Here is a 20,758-nt window from a genome sequence, read left to right on the forward strand (position 1 = left end):
CACCCCAATTACAAGGCTCGATCACCCCAACTTGTTTAGCATGGGGTCCAGACTGCATGTTGTAAGTGTCTGTATGGATGAACCTACTGTCCAAATTTAAAGATGTGGCCTGAACTTAGAGTGTGTATGGGGGCTCATATAATTATGTCCCTAGTGCCTGTTAGAGACCCAACACCTTATTTATTATTATGCAGCATTCAAGGAATTTATTCCTGCCAGACATTTATTTACTACACCTGTGTCAAAGATGGCAAATTAAGATTTAATGTCTTGACGACAAACATTAAGTGAGCATGTTTTGTACAAACTTAATACTAGCATTATTTGGAAATGTAAAGGAATATTTTTTCAATAAAATGTGACAAATCAAACCTTTTCATCGCCATTCCTCTTTGAAGCAGAAAATTACAGAGATGACATGAGATGAAACAGGTTGACTGCAGTAGAATGGGATTAAGAATGTTGTGGAAGTATTGAAAAAACAAATTAAAGGATATGCTTTTGAAGGAATGATGGTGAACGTGATCGAGAATTGTCCGAAAGAGAAGTGTAGTGAATGTGACTGTATCCAAAATTGTGAAAATTCCATTTTGATGAAGTTAATAAAGAGAGAGGAACTGTTTTTTTTAGACATGACCATATTTGGTTTCAACATATCTTTTCAATGAGCATCATGGTGCTTGATGAAATGAGCAAGAGTTGAACTGTTTGAGGTTATGGGCAATAAGATGAATAGTGGCATCTTGGAAAGAATATGGTATGATGGATGTGTATGGTGAAAGAGAAGCTCTCTTCCAACTAAACAAAAGAGGTTTCAGGAAAGTTGGGGGAAATGGCTGGTGTATTTTGGAGGAATTGCTTAAAATGGTTTTTGCATGTTGAATTCTGAAGATTTTTTTATCAGACTCAAGGTGTCCAAAAAGTGGGTAATATTTTCAAAAAGCCAATGAGTCGCCCTGCACAAATCACTGGGACAAGAACAAACATGAAAATGAATGAGTTGGTATTTGGTAGAGGTAACAGGATAAATAAAGATGATAAAGGCATCAAATATAATTCAAATAATGTGTAAGAACTGTCTACACCCACCCCCCTCAAATAGACACTAGCAATTGTAGAAATACATGTAAAATGTAGTATTTTATTTTTTAAATACTGAATTGTTTTTTATTTTCAGTGCATTATTCTCTACACCATTACATACATTGTATCTTGAAATATAAACTCTACCCCTGCGAATTCTAATCTCACTGCATCTCTTAACTACAAAGTTAATGTGGTTAGATGAGCAATTGTGCGCTTGTAAAAATCACTGGAATGTTCCCCAAGGAGTATACATTGTATGCGGGTACTAGCCTGAATCCGATGTCCAGGTATATTATACAAATAATGAATGGTTATGAGTTCAATAGTGCGAATATGTTCATGAGTTGAAAGATTAACATTCTATTCAACGAGGCGTCAGCCGAGTTGAATAGAATTAACGTTAATCTTTCAACGAATGAACATATTTGCACTATTAAACGAATGAAAAACATTCATTATTTGTTTTATACAACATCGAAGAAGACCTAATAGAACGTTAATCAACAGCCTTCTCGATTACATGCAGATTGCCTTCGCGTCAGATACACGCAGGGATACGCGCACATGCAGCAGAGAGGTACGCAGTCTGCATATAACCAAAAATGCACGGCGCATATAACCAAAAATGCACGACCGTGCAATATACCATCTATTGAATATCATGTGATCAACAACCGTCCAATCAAATGACAAGGATCCACGTAGGTGTTGTATAAAATAATATATCTGTAACGTGCTTAGACACATCGTTGATGTATAAAGCGCTATATATAAGCCGAATATCATTATAATTATCATTAAAGTTAACTTTGCATATTTTCTGTATAAACTATTGCCTAAAACCCCCATCCCCCCCCAAAAAAAAAAAAAATTGTAACTAATTTGCCATTGAACCTGAACAGTGCATATCCTATTTGTTGCTCTGTATGATATATCTTGCACTCGATCTCTCTCATTCTCTTCCCCTCTGCTCTTCTCTCCTTGTCTCTCTTGCTCACTATCTCTCATCCTCTCTAATGTCTTCTCAATCCCTCGATCTTTTACTCTTTTGCCCTTCCCCTTTCCCCTTTTTCCTCTCTCTCTCTCTCTCTGTATGTCCTAATCAATCCTTTACTTCCCTCTCAATATTACTCTCTTTCTCCCCCAAATGTTTACATCATTATTTATTATAGATGAGCGAGACTCCTCCAAAAATAACTTGTAAAAAAAACAAAACTTTTCTTTGATTGGTCCAAAGCGATCCATCTCCGAAATCATAATTGGTAGTGAAAAATTCCTCATGACCTCAAAATTACTGAATTCTAAAAATTAAAGGAATATATGGTACTTTACTCAGAACTAATTTCATGCAATGAAAAACAGACTTCCATTTGAAATTCATTTACAAAATATTTATTTAAGTATTCTTGATGGTTTTCCATCTCAATCAAAATGTAAATGGTACTTTAGAAATTTTCATAACATATATTCTTACATGATTATCAGCAAAATAGTATATGAAACATTTATAATGTGAAATATTTCAGTATCTAAAATAGTGATATACAATGTACCAGTCTCTTGGTACTACTACATTTACCTTTAAAAACACAGCAGACAAGACACATATAAAACACTTTAACCCTAATAAGGCCGTTATGGCCCCCCCCCCCTCCACGATTTTTCTGATTGCTCGGGAACGCATATGGATGGCGCCCCGCCGCTCGCTGACTTTTTTCTTTCGAGTCTTGCGCAACTTTCAAAATATTTTTTTGAAAATCGGACCTACGGTTACAAGGTCACGTGACCTTTTGTCTTTGCATGTCAGCCCAAAAATCGCTCATTTTCGTGATTTGTGTACAAAACATATGGAAAAGTCATTTTTCCCCAAAACAGATCAAACATGGGCTATTGGGTCTTGTTTAAAGTTTAGGTGGTTGTTTTGGGAGTCAAAATAGTTGAATTGTAGTAAGAAATGAAATAAAAAAACAAAAACAATAAAATACATAAGTTAAAAAAACAATGAAATACATAAGAAATTATCAAAACAAGGGATAACATAAGGAATAAGCTGTCTCTTCCGAATTTTTTTGTCGTATTATCATTCAGAATGGTCTAATGAATATATGTAGTGAAAAAGAATGTTTAAGTATGAATAATATATGATTTATGGGTAAAAATGTGATTTTTATGACTTTATTTGCATAAATTACCATAAATATGCAAATGAGTGAATTTTTCAAAAAATTGAAATTGTCATATTATTCTATACACTTCACTTGACATGCGTGCAAATTTTCGCGGCAATCGGTCGCTTCGCGGCCGAGATCTTAGGGGGGGGGGCCATAATGGCCCCCCCCCCCCCGGCCATACTAAGACCTCAAATAGCCCGGCCTTTTTAGGGTTAAAAGTTAATATATTTTGCCTTGAAGAGATGTAGAACTATCAAACAAGATAAGGACTTGCAAAAGATGAGTAACAACAAATTAAAATTGTATAAAAAGTACTTGATAAAACCCACTGAAAGAAATGAAAGTAAAACGAAGTTAGAAATCATAGTGTTACATGTGCAATAAGGAATGCCAAAAGACAGTATTATGATTCCAAATTTAAACATTTGCAAGGTAATATGTCATTAAATTGGAAGGTTTGAAATTCATTATTAGGTAAAAATAAAAATAAATATGTTAATAACTGATTAAAATATGATAACAATGTTTTTGGTAGTGAAACGCTCAACATCACCTGCTTTAAATTCAGTTTGTCTACAATATTTCTCAGGCCTTCGATAACAAGGAAATCAGTTTATTTTAAAGATTTATCCAAAGCTTTCGACTGCTTGAACCATGAACTACTGTTAAGGAAATTTTCTATGTATGATTTTAGATGTTTAAAATTAGGTTAAAAATATTAACACAATCGATAACAGTTTGCAGTTTATAATTTAATCTCTTCTAAATATCAATCCATTTCGCATGGGGTACCCCAAGGCTCCATTCTCGTTCCTCTTTTATTTTTGCTATGTATTGACGATATTCGCTTTACTTCTGAATAGGTTCTGATAAATTGAATTGTTTGCTCATGATACTACTATATAAATGGTTCATAAAAATGTGTTTACTCTTGTTGATGAAATGAATGTCAAAATTCTTAAAGAACAAGCATGGTTTAAACTTAATAGACTTGTTCTGAATACGTCGAAGTAAAATATGATGATTTTTACAAAACGTAATATTGATGTTACTAGTGTCAAAATATTTATGAAGGATAATGAAATAAAGCAGGTACATGTTACTAAAATTGATAAGTTGTCACAGTGTGAACATGTTGATGTAGTTAGCTCTAAGGTTTCCAATGTATTGGAGTTTTAGATAGATTATATTTTTTACCACCAAATATTCTTTGAAATTTATACTTTACACTTACACATCCTTGTTTCATTTATTGTAATGTTACATGGGCAGTTTCAAGCAACTGTAATATGTACAGACTACATGAATCAAAGAAAAAAGCTCTTTTAGAGTCATGTGCAATTTAATTCTCCAACAAGGTCTTCTTTTGCACAGATGCAAATCTTGAATTTTTTTAATTGTATAAATTATATCGTGCTATGCTTATGTATTCCTGCCACAAAAAACTCATACCTGATGTATTGACCAATTTTGTTATATTTAATATGGATACTCATTTTATTCCACACATAATTCTTATTACTTCCATGTGCCCGGACCTATGCTGGAACATATATATATCGCAAAAGTCTGCATTTTACTCAGGACCTAGGCTGTGTAACTCCTTACCAACCCAATTGAAATTCAGTCCATTACGGAACTCATTTAAAAATATGTACAAGAAATTCCTTTTGAATATGATTCAGGAATGTAATAATTTATGTACATGTATTATCTTGATTCATCAAATTCTCTTGCCCATCTTTTTTCTTCCATGTTCTCTTGCTCACTCTCTGCATATATCTCCCTCTCACTTTCTCTCTCTCTCATTCTTGCACTTCCTAGCTCTTTTCATCCCTTTTCTCTATTTACTTAATTTTCATAATAATTACTGTGCTTTAATATATAGCGCCTAACACTTACTTTGTCAGAATTAAGTCTCTAAGCGCTCTACAATAATGCAGCATAATTACCCTGGCTTTAGCAGTGCAGCGGTTACGCGCGCTGCGTTTCAAGGAATAAATTCCTACCAGGTACCCATTTACTTCACCTGGGTGGAGTGTGGCAAATGTAGATCAATGTCTTGCCAAAGGACATTGTTGCTGTTGTACCGTCTAAGCTATCTTTTTTGACAATTGTGGTTGTATTGTATTATTTTTCCCTCGACTTTTAGATGGGAAAGTAACTTTTAATTCATTTGTTTTCAAAGTAGAAATAAAATTTACAAGATTTTCAATCTTTCTTTTGTCCCAACTCATTTTTAAATCAAGCTGTACTTGCATTAAATATCATTATGTTTGTAAAAAAAATGTTTGTTGTTTTTGTATTTTATATGGTTTTAATGATTGAATAAATTGAATTGGAATTGAAATTGAAATAACCCCATGAACTGCCATAGTTATATCTCCACTGGTTGTGGGATCATTACTAATTAATCATATACATGATCAAATATTGACACTTCTACATTTCCCATAGATCTGTCTAGTTTTCTAGTTATGTTTCTCTCCTCATCCTGCTTAACCTGGTCTCGGTGTCGATGGTATCAACCAGCCGCTCCTCGAAGCTCTCCTCATCGATGTGAGCACCGGTCAACGCTTGCAGGACAAGAGGTAAGCTCTTCTTGTTGCAGCAGCGTATAGGAAGGACTTTAACCGGCCAGCTCCCCTACATTATACGCTAATTGCAGAGCCATCTCGACAGTTATGGACATTTCCCTGTTTTTGTACCTGATGCAATCACTCTCTGTGATGATGAGGGCCAGATGGGTTGAAGAGTTTAGCATGCGCTCAATTTCTTGATGGACTGGGGTGCCCACTGGCATGGTGGACTTCACAACCCACTTGTGCCGGTCACAGATTGTCTGGAATCTACACCAGACATGGAAATAATTTATGTAATGAAAAGGGATCATTAAAAGTAAGTCTTTCCACTAAGGTTTTATAGCACCATACCAGTGTATCATGTTTTTCAGCATACCCCCCCCCCCCCAAAAAAAAAAAAAAAAATCTTCATCTTCCTTGAAAAGTAGAAAATCCAAATTATAACATGCCTTGAAAATATAAATGAACAGAGGAGCAAACTAGCCCTTTCAATTCATACATTATGACCTAAAGCCGTCGGCCGGCTGGTTGCTTACTTACAAGCATTTATGCTTTCTTAGCAGTCAGGTAAAATAACAACCACCACCATAGGATATTTCTTCAATCTTTGATTGTGACCAACCTTGTTTGCAGTCCTTACCACACACTAATTTTGGTAAACATGATTAGCATACAAATTTGCCTAGAAATACTCACTTTTTTGTGTTTTCGCTTTTGCCAGTGTGCACAAGGAAGATATCAAAGAATTCATCATTGCTCTTTCGTCCCGTCGTCTCTGTCTGGGGTATGACATGTGGGACGGGACTAGACTCTCCACCTTCTAATGATGCCTCCAGGTCCCTAATTCCAAGTCCTAAATGAAGTTTTTTTTAAACACAACACACTGGGGATTAGTCAGGGGATAAGATGTCAAGTAACAAGAGAAGGGGATGGTCTTTGTACACAGCTTCCTTTAGTACATGTTTCAATGAGAAACCATTTTCAAGGGAAACAAAAAATGTGGTCTTTGTAGAAAGGTGGTCTTTAAAGCAGGTTTGACTGTATCATCTCCTTTTTCATGCTCCCTTGTCCCCCATTTTTCTCTTCATCTTTTTGGCATCATGTAATTGGGGGGGGGGGGGGGGGGGGGGGGGGGGGGGGGGGGGGGGGAGGGGGAGGGGGCAAGTGCAAGTCCCCCGTGTAGCTACGCTACAGCCACTTTCTTCATCTATCCTTTCATCAATTCATGCAATACATACATGCACATGGAAAAGTGAAAGCAAAGGGAAAATTAAAAATTGTCTGCTTACTTTTCCGTAGCCAGGCTGCAGTAGATACTTGATCAGTTTTAACCAGTACTTCTAGGAATCGCTTGATCATATCCTCTGGATTCAGCATTTTCTTGTCAAAAAGCCGGAAAACCTTGTAAAATTGTGTTACGAGTTGCTGATTGTCGTGTTCGACTTGTGCCACCGGAGATTCTGTGACTCCTAGCCGTAGGGCCATCTTCCTGAGGTCACAGCTTCCAGCAACCTGCTCTGCTATTTCATAGAATATCAGATCCTTCTCATCTTCAAGATTTATTGCTTGTCTAAGGGTGCAAGATAAAGTATAATTTCATGTGTGTGTGTACTGTTCAGAAAGTCCCAAAATTGTGCAATTTTTCAGAAAGATTTTAGATAAAACTGTTAACATTGAAAATTAAAAAATTGAATGAGAATTTTCATAGATCTTTGTTTGTATTAAACACTTCAGGATTCTTTTACATTGTTTAAATAAATTTGCCTAGACTAGAAACTGCAGTGAATGCCATCCCCTATCAACAAAAAAAGTATGAATTTTACAAATGATAGAGTCCACTGCTGCAAAAAGAACACCATGGTAAAATGAGGTAGCATAAACAGTGTGCTTCAAATGTCAGTAGCACACTTTCGCAAACACGACGGAAGGGAAAGACGAGGGTAACACGAGCAAAAAAACAATCTGCGCATGCGCGAACCAGAACTATCTCTGTCCTGTTGATTTTCATGACCGTACACGGCCATTATAGCGTTTGTTCCCTAAACAGGACGGAAGGGGTGTATTCCCGTTATTCTTCCAACGTGTTTGCGAAAGCGCTCTAGTATCTAATAACAAACGTAAGGGCCTTTTTAGCAAACGGTTTTCATTGTTTCAATATACAATATTCAGAAAATAGTATAAATTCTTCAGAGTTCATACAAGATTTTGTGAAATGTCAAGCACCAAATATGATACAAATCATATAACCTGGGCAAAGGAATGGGGAAATCAAGTTTTGGGAGATAAAAAGGGAAATTAATGGATAAAAATACATAAAGCAATTGATAAATAGTGAGTCAATGACTTCACAAACTGATAATCAAATTGGCAAATTGTGTAGTGATTTCTATTGTTCCATACCTTTTCATACTTTTTCAAAAATCATAACTTCCATCCAATTTTACTTAAACTTTTTTTTGATTGGTTTGTCTGATTTTTCTACTTCTATTTAAAGTAAGTTATTTTTGGAGTGGACTTGGCCTATATAGTGAATGAAACTTGACAGTAAAACTGATCATCTTCTTTAAAAAAAAAAAACCCTGCTCAACATTTTTTGACGGGCCTAAATATTTCTCCAGATACATGTACTTACATCTGGAGGTGTACTGCAGAACTATAATGTACTAAATATACATAGAGGGATTACATCGAAGCATGTGCTATACCTGGGTTGAGACAGGCAATGATGAATGAGATGCCTTGCTAATGGCTGTAACCACTGGTGCAAGATTTAAATCTCTAGCCCTACTACACAAAGAAGTACAATGAAAACAAAACAAAACCCTTACTCAACAGCGTTCCTTTTGACTTCTTGCATTGGTCCATCTTCGCATCTTGTGCCAAGACTGGCATCTGAAGAGGGACGGGTCCTGGTGCTAACTTCCTCATCACAGGGTTGCTGAGGTAGAGGGACAGTCGATTGTGGCTCTGATGTAACTGTTGCTGTAGGTTCGTTGGAAGGCACTGCATCTGTATTATCCTCTGACTCTGCTGTTTGTCTAAGGGGGCAAGAAAAATGACAATTGTATGTGTGTGTATATACTGTTCAGAAAGTACCCAAATCGTGAATATTTCAGAAAGATAATTTTGTTAACATTAAAATTTTTAAAAAATTTAAAAATGAGAATTTGGATCGGTTTGTTGTGTATTAGAACTTGAGGATTCTTTTACACTGTTTAAAGAAACTTGACAATAATCGAAACTGCAGTGAATGTTGATATATTCCTCATAAAAAAAGTATAATTTCTTATAAAGCTTCATTCACAAATGATGGAGTTCACTGCCGCAAAAAGAACACCATGGTAAAACAAGAGTTTAAATCGTCGCTGAAGACAAATTACGGTAGGTGGTCTGTCATGAATTTGATGGCGTTGAATGACCTTTTGACATTCTGATAACCATAAAAAATTAAATGTCATCTTCTGTATATAAGATTTTCTCAGCTACAACATATCTGAAGCTGGGAGAAAATCGAGCAAAAGTAATCAAGATATTGCTCGAACAAGACTGGAATGTAGAATCAAGATTTCAGAAAACCTCCCATGCATATAGAGAATACACACAAAATTGGGAAAATTGACATGCCTCCTTTAATCGAAAAAGGGCCATAATGCCATTGTTAAGATGAAAATTAAAAGTCACATTTCATGTAGAAAATTGTCTCAGCTACAATATCATTGGGAGAAAAACAATCAATATTTACAGAGATGCACTCAATTTTCCATAAATATGCTTGACTTCATAATATAGAAATTCGTATTTTAAGTTTTAAGGCCATTATGATGATGTCAAAATGTACTTAATGGTCAAAATATACTTAATATGGCCAAATGAGACATGAGATCATATCTCAGACTCATAATCTATCCAAATATTTTTAAAAATTGGGGGTCCTGGTGCATCCCAAAGAGCTATAATAGATTTTTTATATGTTTTTTTCCCATATTTGCTATGTATTACAAGAGCTTGCCTGCACAGACATTTATCTTGAATGGACGCTCATTCCTTTATTAATGGTCATGAAGAGATAAACATGGTATAAAATTGTTTGGAAAAAATGGGGAATATATGCATGATGAAAAAAAAAAAAAATCCCAATTCTATGCTGCGTACGGCAAGGTTATTTGTTTATATATTGAACATAAAAATCAAATGAGAGTTTTCACAGATTTGTGTTTGTATTAAATACTTAAGCATCCTTTCATATTGTTTAAACAAACTTGCCTAGACTAGAAAGATCAGTGAATGTCGTTCCCTATAAAATAAAGTATGAATTTTTATAAAGCATCATTCACAAATGATGGAGTCGACCGCCGCAAAAAGAACACCATGGTAAAATGAGGTAGGATAAACAGCGTGCTTTATAGATGTCCGTATCTTAATAACAAACATAAGGGCCTTTTTAGCACACAGTTTTCGTTGTTGTTTTTGCTCCTCTTGACAGTTTTTGGAGGTGAACGAAACTTGACAGTAAAACTGATCATCTTGTTTTTACTGAAAACCCTGCACAACATCTTTGACGGGCTTAAATATTTCTCTAGATACATATGGAGGTGTACTGCAGAACTATAATGTACTAAATGTACATAGAGGGATTTCATTGAAGCATGCACTACACCTGGGTTGAGACAGACAATGATGAATGAAATACCTCGCTAATGGATGTAACCACTGGTCCAAGATTTAAATCTCTAGCCCTACTACACAAAGAAGTAAAATGAAGAAGAAAAAAAAAACCTTACTCAACGGCATTCCTTTCAACTCCTTGCCTTGCTCCATCTTCGCATTTAGTTCCAGGACTGGCAACTGAAGAGGGACTTGTCCTGGTGCTAACTTCCTCATCACAGGGTTGCTGTTGTAGAGTTGATGGTGGCACTACTGTTTGTCTAAGGGCGCACGAAAAATCATAAATTCATATGTGTGTGTACTGTTCAGAAAGTCCCACAATTGTTCAATTTTTCAAAAAGATTTTAAGATTAATTGTTCATATATATATATATATATATATATAAGTATTAAACATAAAAATCAAATGGAAGTTTTCATAGATTTGTGGTTGTATTAAATACTTTCTAACTAGCATCCTTTTAGTTTTACATTGATTAAATGAACACACATGGACTAAAAACTACAGTGAATGTCGTTCCCCAATAAAAGTATGGATTTTTATACAGCTTCATTCACAAATGTCTTCCACTGCTGCAGAAAAGGACACCGTGGTACAATGAGGAAGCATAAAACAAACAGTGCTTTTAATTGTGTTTTTTTGCTTCTCTTGACAGTTTTTGACGGGGTTAAGTGAACGAAACTTAACGGTTAAACTGATCATCTTCTTAACAAAAAAAACCTGCTCATCATCCTGTGTGGAGCCTCAATATTTCTCCAGTTACATATCTTTTATCTAAAGGTGTACTGCAAAACTGTGATGCACTACATGTATATAGAGCGATTACATTGAGGTATGTGCTACACCTGGGTTGAGACAGGCAATGATGAATGAGATGCCTTGCTAATGGCTGTAACCACTGGTCCAAGATTTAAATCTCTAACCTTCTAAACAAAGAAGTAAAATGAAACAAAACAAAACCCTTACTCAACAGTGTTCCTTTCGACTCCTTGCCTTGCTCCATCTTCGCATCTAGGTCCAGAACTGGCAACTGCAGAGGGAAGGGTCCTGCTGCTAACTTTCTCATTACATGGTTGCTGTGGTAGAGGGAAAGTTGATTGTGGCATTGCTGATACTCTTGCTATAGGTTTGTTGGAAGGCATGGCATCTGTATTATCCTCTGACTCTGCCTTCTCAAGATCTTCATTTTGAATAAAAATTCAAACTCTAAATCAATCAACGGAATACAGTTTTAATTCTCCTATAATTAGAAAAAAATTACTGCTTGTCATGTAAAAATGGCACTGCCAAACTTAATCATAGAAATATTGCAACACAAAGATTTCTTTGTAAAATAGGTATAAGTACTTCTTCAATGTGTATTTTTAGTGGAAATCATGAACAGCATGAACAGACAGTCATTTATTTGTAAATGGTAAAAAGTATGATCTCTCTGGAATGTTATATTTGTATAGTGAAAAGAAAAGAATATACAAAATGATTTGATCACAGATAAAGAATATATTTTTGGTACACTTGTCAAATCCAAAACGTTATTCCACTATTTCCTTCTTTTCTAAGAGCTCTCAAACATTTAGAAAATATGGAATATATACCGTAAATCTCCGTGTATAAGACTCACTTTTTTCCCGCCAATTTTTTTTTTTGAAAGTCAGGGGAGCGTCTTATACACAGGTACAAACAACAACAACAAAAATAAAATAAATTTAAGTGTTGATTTATGCCCCTCCATCCACTGTGCCTGGCAATGTCTCCCAGCTCAGTCATACAAGGTGTGTTGACTCACCACTCAGAAACTAGAACAACACTACCTGTATGGCTGGATTTCTGTTTGGACTTGTCTGTCATCTTTAGTTTTAAAAACGACATTTTACTATTATTTGTGACAAGTTCACAAGCACAAACTGGCCTCTTCAACTGCATCTCGCAGTAAAATAAAGGTCCTTCCCCGCATAGATTTTTGATCACGGACCTGGCTTGATGCCTACAAAGTCGGCAAAAAAAAAAAATAGGGGTGCGTTTTACACACAGAGATTTATTGCTTTAAAAAAACAATCGTCTCGATCTTCATAATAAGAAATGGCACATATTTTGATAAATATATTTTGCTGATGAGTTAACTATTACAGGATAAATTTTTGTTGTTGTTTATTGGCAAAATTTTATGGAAGTCATGCTCCTCTTTTTAATACAAATATTAGCTCACCTCTCTTTTCATCTTCCTTGGGCTGTGTATATTTAACCAATTCCTCTATATCTGGTCCTGAAGCCTGGCTGCTGGGAACTGAGTCAGGAGTGTCCTCTCCAGATTTACCAACGTTTCCATCTATGTTTAGAATTCAGATGATATTATTGAGAAATCCCTATTCCTAAAACTCAGAAAATTGTCTCGACTGGCATTATAACCACAATGCACATAATAACAACAAAATAAAAATTAAATGCTTGCATCATATAAACATCAATGCAGACAGCAAAGGAAACAGGAGAGAAAAGTAGAGAGAAAGAAAGAGAGAGCAAGAAAATTTAATAGTAAGAAAGAAATCACATTGCACTTGAAAGAAAATATAAATACAAAATGATGAATGATATTTGATAGAACGTATGGAAGAGGAATGGAATATGGAGAAAAGGGAAGAAGAGAGAAGTTGGTGTTTTTTCACTTGTTTAAAACACATGGAGAAGCCCATCCTGATATTATTTTAATTTTAATAGAGAAACAGAACAATGAAAGATTTATCAAAATATGCTAATAGATAAAGTTTTCATTTGTTTAATGTTGAAATCAATCACATGCAACTCTGTAACATATCTTGCAAGGCATATCAGGACAACAAAAAAAAATTGACAATCAATCCCTAAAAATTACCCTCCCCACCAAGGACAAACACCCCCACCTCTGAAAATTAGCCCCTAGGACAATTACCCCCCCTTCCTGGACAACAAAGGACAACCACCCCGACGACAATTACCTTCCCCCCCCCCCCCCCCCCCCCCCCCGGAAAAGTTAGGTCTAGTAGTACACAATTCCATTTTCTATGGTAACATGATAGCTTGCCTTTCCAATTTGCAATATATATTGTTCTTCTTTATACAAAGTAAAAAGCATCCTTTTAAAACAATCAATGCCTGGCTCGTTTTCCTTGTTTATGCACAGGTAAATATATTGTTTTGCTATTAGTAAACAAAGATTTATCATTATAATCAGTGTTGGTGTTTTTCTAAATGTCCTACGATAACTATTTTTTCATCTAAAAAAAGGTGGATGACAAACCTTTGGTTTCATTCCAAACGTTTGAACATAGCTACATTGCAAATTTGCAAAAGTGCGTGTTCTAAGCCGTTTCTGAATTTTTACAGCCAAACATACATACTGGTGAAAGCTTTAAATACATTTTGAAAAGCTTGTACTGTAATTAAAAACAGAATATTATGCAAAACTTTAAACTGGAAGTATATTGTTTTTGTATCAATATATGTAGTTGTATTGATTATAATTTTCATTATATACACAATTCAGTAGAAATCATGGTTCACTTTTAAACGAATATTAGAGCTCACCATTTTAAAACTATCAATTGTTATATACCTCACTTAAGAAATCCAGCTATCTGATTGGTCAAAATTGCAGTCATGGTTTTAGCCATTCCCGTAAATAAACGAAAAATGCCACGCCCATGTAATAGTTCGAGGGCAAAATTAAAGTTACCGGGAATAGTTCAGTCTTGCTTAAAAACTGGTTTGAGCGATCGCGGATACCATACATCGTGTGTGTGCGAAGAATTGGTCGCTAGACAGCAAGAACACCAAGGCGTAGGCCCTACGTTTTATTATTAGCCGTAGATCTGGGTCTAGATATAGTCTAGATTGTGATTTTATTGCATGCGATAACAGTGATACAGGTATTGAAGATTGTATAATGCAAGTGTTTGAATTTATTTGGTGGATGAAAAGTTGAATTCTACACCGTTTTGTGCGTCATTGCAGCGCTGAATTTAGTGTGTTTGTCGCTAATTTCTGACAAATTTAAATAGCTTTCCTGATGGTATTTCATCCGAAATTTCTGTTATACTGATTCTTGTCCTTACCTTTGACTTGTTTCTTGTCTGTAGATGAATTACTTGAATTCTGACCACATTTCAGTAACACAAAAATGCAGCCCGTAGTCCCACACACGTATTTGTATGTACCTTGTAACCTTGTGCCCTTACCAGGCGCGTAGCCAGAGTTCGATGTTTGGGGGGGCACCTACATGTAATCGATCGAGGTCAAAAGAGAGGTCTAAAAAATTTCAACCGATCTTGGAAATTTTAGGCCCCGACGCCCCCCCCCACCCCGTGGCTACGCGCCTGGCCCTTACACTGTCTGCTGTATCGATAGCGTATAAACAAACTTGATTACCATGATTGGTAAGTCGCACATGTATTCTATGACCATTTTTCGGTATATAAAGTATTAATGACTGCTTTAATTTTCGAAACAAAGTTGTTTCTCACAGCAGTCAATAATACTATACTATTAAAACTAAATCAGTGTACTGCTGTCTCTTGTTTGGCAGTATTTTATTTAACGTATTTCTAAATTATTCTTTTCTAACAAAACCATACCTGTCAGATTTTTGTTGCTCTTTGGTGAAAGCATCTCTTGTTTTCCCTTAAGACATTGGTAATCGTCCATTTTAAGCACGACAATATCTCTTTCAGCGGTGGCCATCCTGGATTTTGATGAAACCTTCAAGGAAATAAAAGAAATTTGGTGTCATTATCAATCACATCAGTCTTGTAATTCGTAAGTATACATCTATTCCAATGAAAAATTATACAGACCACCTTCGTTTATACGGATCTGAACACCTGAAATACCCTGAAAAACTCGCGCTCAAGGAATTTAATTCATGCTCGTCAGTTTATTTGATGATGATCCTAACAGCGTCAGGCCGTCTTTGAATTTTGAAAAAGAATGAATTCAGAAAGGGTTCTTTTTCCAAAGACCATCGAAGTTTGTAACCGTCTTGAAGAACTTTGTGGCTTTGAAACAAAGATGAGATGATATACATGACGTTCGGCCCCCCCCCCATTCCGGGGTCGGAATGACCGCATGCGTGTTACCAATATGTCCGGTAAAGGGGTACTTTTCGTGCGACAAAGTCCGGAGATTTGTAAAAAAAGGGGTGTATTTGACTTTTCACCAGGAGATTTCTTTAAAAAGGGAGTGTTTTTCTTTTTTCTCTCATCTCTTTGGACTCCTGAGAAATTATTCCGAATTTAGGGGGACACATTAAGCATTTTTCTGTATTTAGGGGGGTCTCCATGGCAGGAAAAGCTCGCGAAAGGGGGGTTCGGAAATGTTGGCAGTCCTCAGATAGGGGGTGCTTTAAAAAAGAGGGAACAAGCATACGCGTACCCTAAATAGCCCTCCCCCCCGACCCCGGAGTCGGAGAGACTGCGTGGGGGGGGGGGGCGTGGGGGGGGGGGGGCGTGGGGGGGGGGGGGGCCGTGGGGGGGGCCCGTGGGGGGGGGCGTGGGGGGGGGCCCGTGGGGGGGGGCCGTGGGGGGGGGGGGGGGGGGGGGGGCTTGGGGGGGGGGGGGGAGGTTTTTTTTTTCCCTATGCATGCACAGATGGTATACCCCTAGACCGAAAGCTTCAGTCTCTGATATCGACGGTGGTTCCGCTGAGATTGCATCTGGCTCCACTGACCGCCTCTTTACATAGACTGAAGTACGGCCTATGCCGTACTAGTAGATCAAATGGTTTCGGTTCGGCAGGACCGCGATGAATGAGATATGCAATGAGATTTTCACCCTTTACATCCTCTTAAATGCACTTTTGCTGCAATATTACATTAGGCTAATAAAAATATAAAAAATAACAAACAAATGTGGCTTTGACTTACGATAGTAAAGTGTAGCAGCCGCAATTAAAAAGGTCTAATTTGAGGAGTGAATATCGACCAATGTCCATAACTAATCTGGGTGTATTATAAGTAGTGCATAATGTGTAGGGTATATAAGGAGGGAGGGGGGGGGGGTCGAGTTTCAATAAATTTCCTGTTATTTCCCATTTGCACTTTTGATGACAGTCACATAAAATGTAGATTATCATATACCTCATTTACTTCGGGGTGCACAAATTGTAGCAGCCGCCATTAAAAATATCTAACTGATGAGGGATTAATTTTTGGACCATTGACAAGAACAATTAGTGTGAGCCAGATGCAATGGAGCCAGATGCAATCTCAGCGGAACCACCGTCGATATCAGAGACTGAAGCTTTCGGTCTAGGGGTATACCATCTGTGCATGCATAGGGAAAAAAACCTGCCCCCCCCCCCCCCCCCCCCGCAGGACCGCGATGAATGAGATATGCAACAAGATTTTCACCCTTTACATCCTCATAAATGCACTTTTGCTGCAATATTACATTAGGCTAATAAAAATATAAAAAATAACAAACAAATATGGCTTTGACTTACGATAGCTTGCTCATTTATATCCTAAATTAATGATTAATCCGAGAAAGTCTCGTAGTCGAAATGATTCATTGTCATCCATCTTGGTTTTAATTAATGAATATTCATTTTTTCTTTTCGAACGTCCAATAGCTACGTACGAGCCAGTGATATATGAATATTCATAAACCCAATACGAAAGGAGTGCTCTGATTGGCCATTCGCTATGTTTTGGTAGGTTGACCCGGAAATATATCGGCCGGATGAAGTCATAGATTACTAATTTGATTGGATGAACGGTACGTTTCACGGTTCCGAGAAAAAATTGGATAAATCATATAAGTAATTCAAAAAATTTCGCATTTGTATGATAGGTCAATTATTATTATTTACTGTAAATAGGAGTACAATACATATACTTAATTTATATCTGATTTATAAATCAGAAAATTAGATCTAAATAGTCAAAATCGGGGAGAAAGCTCCATCACCATAAGTGGCAGCTGCATGGATTGGCCAGATTACCACCACGGTACGAGATCTCTGGGTTGCCGTCTGTATATGGGGAATGTCAACAAATGTCAGTTTTATTAAAGAAATGACCCATATCAGATGGTTATTTCTGTCCAGTATACCCCTTACTTACAGCTTCCACAATTAGGGGGGGGGATGAGGAATTAGCAATCCGCTGATTTTTTTTTTTTTTTCTTTATCTAGGCATTGGAAAGGAAATATATTTACTTTTCATACAATTTCAAAATAACATAGAAAATCATTGTACAACTTAAAAATATAGCAACTTTTTTTCAGCTAATCTGCCCGTTTTCTTCAGAAAACTGCGCGATGATATCCGCAATACCGGAATATCACACACAAATGTCATCCCTGACATAACCCATATACCATACGATATACTACTAATCTAGAGAGGATCAGCAGAACAACACGCAGTCTCAGTTGACGCGGAACATGCAACCACGCCTTGCAGCTGCACACATTACATGGCACAAAAGCAACGCAAATACGAACATACTCTACCTACCTATAACTTATAAGAAAAGGGGAAGAAGAAATAAGCCACTGCCACTGCCAAATTGCAAGATAAAATATCTGTCAGTTGGTATCAATTTTTACTTACTAATTTGATGACACTTCCTCAATTTTCAGACAGTCCGTGTACTCTCAACATGCACATACACAAGCCAACTAGTAAATGAAGATGGTTTCTTCCGGGGTGCGTTATTATACTGTTCAGCAGTGGGAATTCCCGGCCGAAAGGGTGTCGTTGTTTTTTTAGTCTTGGCATACAGCCTAAACTTGATCTCTCTGCAAACAAGTAATTGCATGGCACACGGTCATCTAATTTTTTGTTTTTACTTTGTGACTTGTGTGGCTATAAAAATTAATCGAAGAAGATTTAGATCTAGTTAACAATTATTCAATGTGACGTGGGGATTGAAAAAGAGGCTTATTATATTGCAGCTGAGCTGAACTCGGGAGCTAGGTTAACAAAGGTTTAAGCTCAAGACTACTGTCAAACTTCTCTTTCGTAGATATTCACTCGTGCCGAATCATACATACGGAAGCGTTAAAGTAATTCTTCTTGACGACATGACGAGATATTCCCATCTTATCAAGTTGACTTAATATTCATATCATGTCGACATGTAAAAATATTTAACTTACCATGTCGACTTCACAAAAAGTTCATGTCGTCATGGCGACATAAATTATCTTGCCAAGTTGACTTCGCATAAAGTTCATGTCGTCATGGCGACATAAATTATCTTACCAAGTCGACTTTCCAAAAACTATCTGTCGTCATGGCGAAATAAATTATCTTGCCAAGTCGACTTCCCAAAAAGTATATGTCGTCATGGCGAAATAAAAATATCTTGCCAAGTCGACTTCGTAAGAAGTACATGTTGTCATGGCGAGATAAAATATGTTACCGAGTCGACTTAATAACAGTAGATGTCGTCTTGGCGACATAAATGATCACGTGGAGTCAGCTTTAAGAAGTCACTAGACCTAGACTAGTCGACTGTGAATGAACTACACGTACGCACGCTGCATGAAATAGTCGTCACACTACATATCTCGCCATGACGACATATACTTTTTGGGAAGTCGACTTGGTGAGATAATTTATGTCGCTATCACGAGATGAACTTTTTTGTGAAGTCGACTTGGCAAGATAATACATGTCGCCATGACGACATGAACGTTTTGTGAAGTCGACTTGGCAAGATAATTTATTTCGCCATGTCGACATTACTTTTTGGGTAGTCGACTTGGTAAGATAATATATGTCGCCATGACGACATGTAATTTTTTGTGAAGTCGACTTGGCAAGATAATTTATTTCGCCATGTCGACTAATAAAAGTTGATAAGTCGACATGCTAGGTTAAATATCTTTACATGTCGACATGATATATACATTAAGTCGACTTGACAAGATGAAATATCTCGTCATGTCGTCAAGTAGAATGGCACTTTAACGCTTCCGTAGAATCATGATAAACGCCTATAAAACTAAACAACTCCGGGTTTAAACAACAACAGCATTCTGCGTTCGGTTTTATGCGGCAATTAGTCAAAAATTACTATTTAGGCCGAGAAATTTTCTGTTATTTAAATGAAAATATAAATCAAAGGATAAACGTTTTTTTTTTTTTTTTTATTGAGTAAAAAAGGAAAGAAATATAGAATGAAAAGAAATTTAAAAAAAGGAAAGATTCAAAGACTTTCTTATGATCAAATGAGTAACCTACAAAATGTAATATACATTTATATTCATGGAGGAGTATTCTGAAAATTGTTATATTTTATGTGAAGTAAAAAGTATGTTAATGTCATAACAAATTGAAATTGCGCGGAATTAGACACTCTTATCATTTGTGGTCGCAAGCAGCCAGTTTGCGCAAAAATACCCAATGATTTATCTTAAAGGAGATAATTAGGACAATGAACATACTTTCCCAAACAAAAGATCAATTTCGTTACAAAATAAAAGACCATAGCTTTCACAATACCACATGCACATCAAGCGGAAGCTGGCAACCAAACTCAGCCAGGCCCGGATCCAGGATTTCTTGGGGGGGGGGGGGGGGGCAATTTTTTTTTATTTTTTTTTTTGCTCCCGAAAATTTGGAAATCGCGCCGGCTAAAAATACGCTCAGTTGGGGGGGGGGGGGGGGGGGGGGGGAGGGGGGAGGGGAGGGGGGGGGGGGGGGTTGTGAGCATATATATATATATTTTTTTGTTGGTGGGTGGGGCCCTCGAAAATTAGAAATATCGCACCTGGCCCCCACCCCCTGGACCCGCCACTGAACTCAGCAGCCTTATGGGCCAGAATGTTTTTGTTTTTTTATATATGAACGCGCTCCGCCCATTATTTTGGCTGATGAACGTCGTCTTCGCAAGCATGTTTATTGGCGTGTATCATTCAGTTATGAATATTTACGCCAATTCAAATAAAGAAAGAAATGACATACACACAAAAAGAAAGAAAAGTAGACCAAATATAAGTAGTTAATATACCCTTTTCCCCGTTAAATTCGAAGAAATATAAAATATATAATATTTTGAGAATTTAGAGTAATCAAACGATTTTTCTAAACAATAATAACCCATTCAAATGTTCACAACATTAACATAAAAAATATGCTTAAGTCCAAACTAGCAAAATTTAGAACTTTATTAGCATTCTTATTATTATAATTATAATTATGTTTATTATTGAAATCTTATTTTCTATGAAGATGGAAATTAAGAATTAGCACATGAGGTTTATAGGGACGA

The 20,758-nt window shown here is 36.6% G+C and overlaps 1 protein-coding gene across 3 annotated transcripts; it reads right to left on the minus strand.

Annotated features, from left to right (window-relative positions):
* Positions 1-5,271: 5,271 nt before the first annotated feature.
* On the minus strand, positions 5,272-18,172 carry LOC100890675. Of its 3 annotated transcripts, XM_030975000.1 has the most exons (9): positions 18,091-18,172; positions 15,113-15,236; positions 12,712-12,831; positions 11,472-11,685; positions 10,621-10,764; positions 8,668-8,877; positions 7,129-7,409; positions 6,536-6,692; positions 5,272-6,106 (listed from the first exon to the last, which is right to left on the minus strand). In XM_030975000.1, the coding sequence occupies exons 2-9, from the start codon at positions 15,216-15,218 to the stop codon at positions 5,887-5,889; spliced, it is 1,452 nt and encodes a 483-aa protein (XP_030830860.1). In that variant the 5' UTR covers positions 15,219-15,236; positions 18,091-18,172; the 3' UTR covers positions 5,272-5,886. The 3 variants fall into 3 exon arrangements, with proteins under 3 accessions (XP_030830860.1, XP_030830861.1, XP_030830862.1); XM_030975001.1 differs by lacking the exon at positions 12,712-12,831; XM_030975002.1 differs by lacking the exon at positions 10,621-10,764.
* Between the last annotated feature and the right edge of the window lie 2,586 nt (positions 18,173-20,758).

This window comes from Strongylocentrotus purpuratus, unplaced genomic scaffold (genome assembly GCF_000002235.5).
Source record: "Strongylocentrotus purpuratus isolate Spur 01 unplaced genomic scaffold, Spur_5.0 spur5_scaffold_7, whole genome shotgun sequence".
NCBI classification, from domain to species: Eukaryota; Metazoa; Echinodermata; class Echinoidea; order Camarodonta; family Strongylocentrotidae; genus Strongylocentrotus; species Strongylocentrotus purpuratus.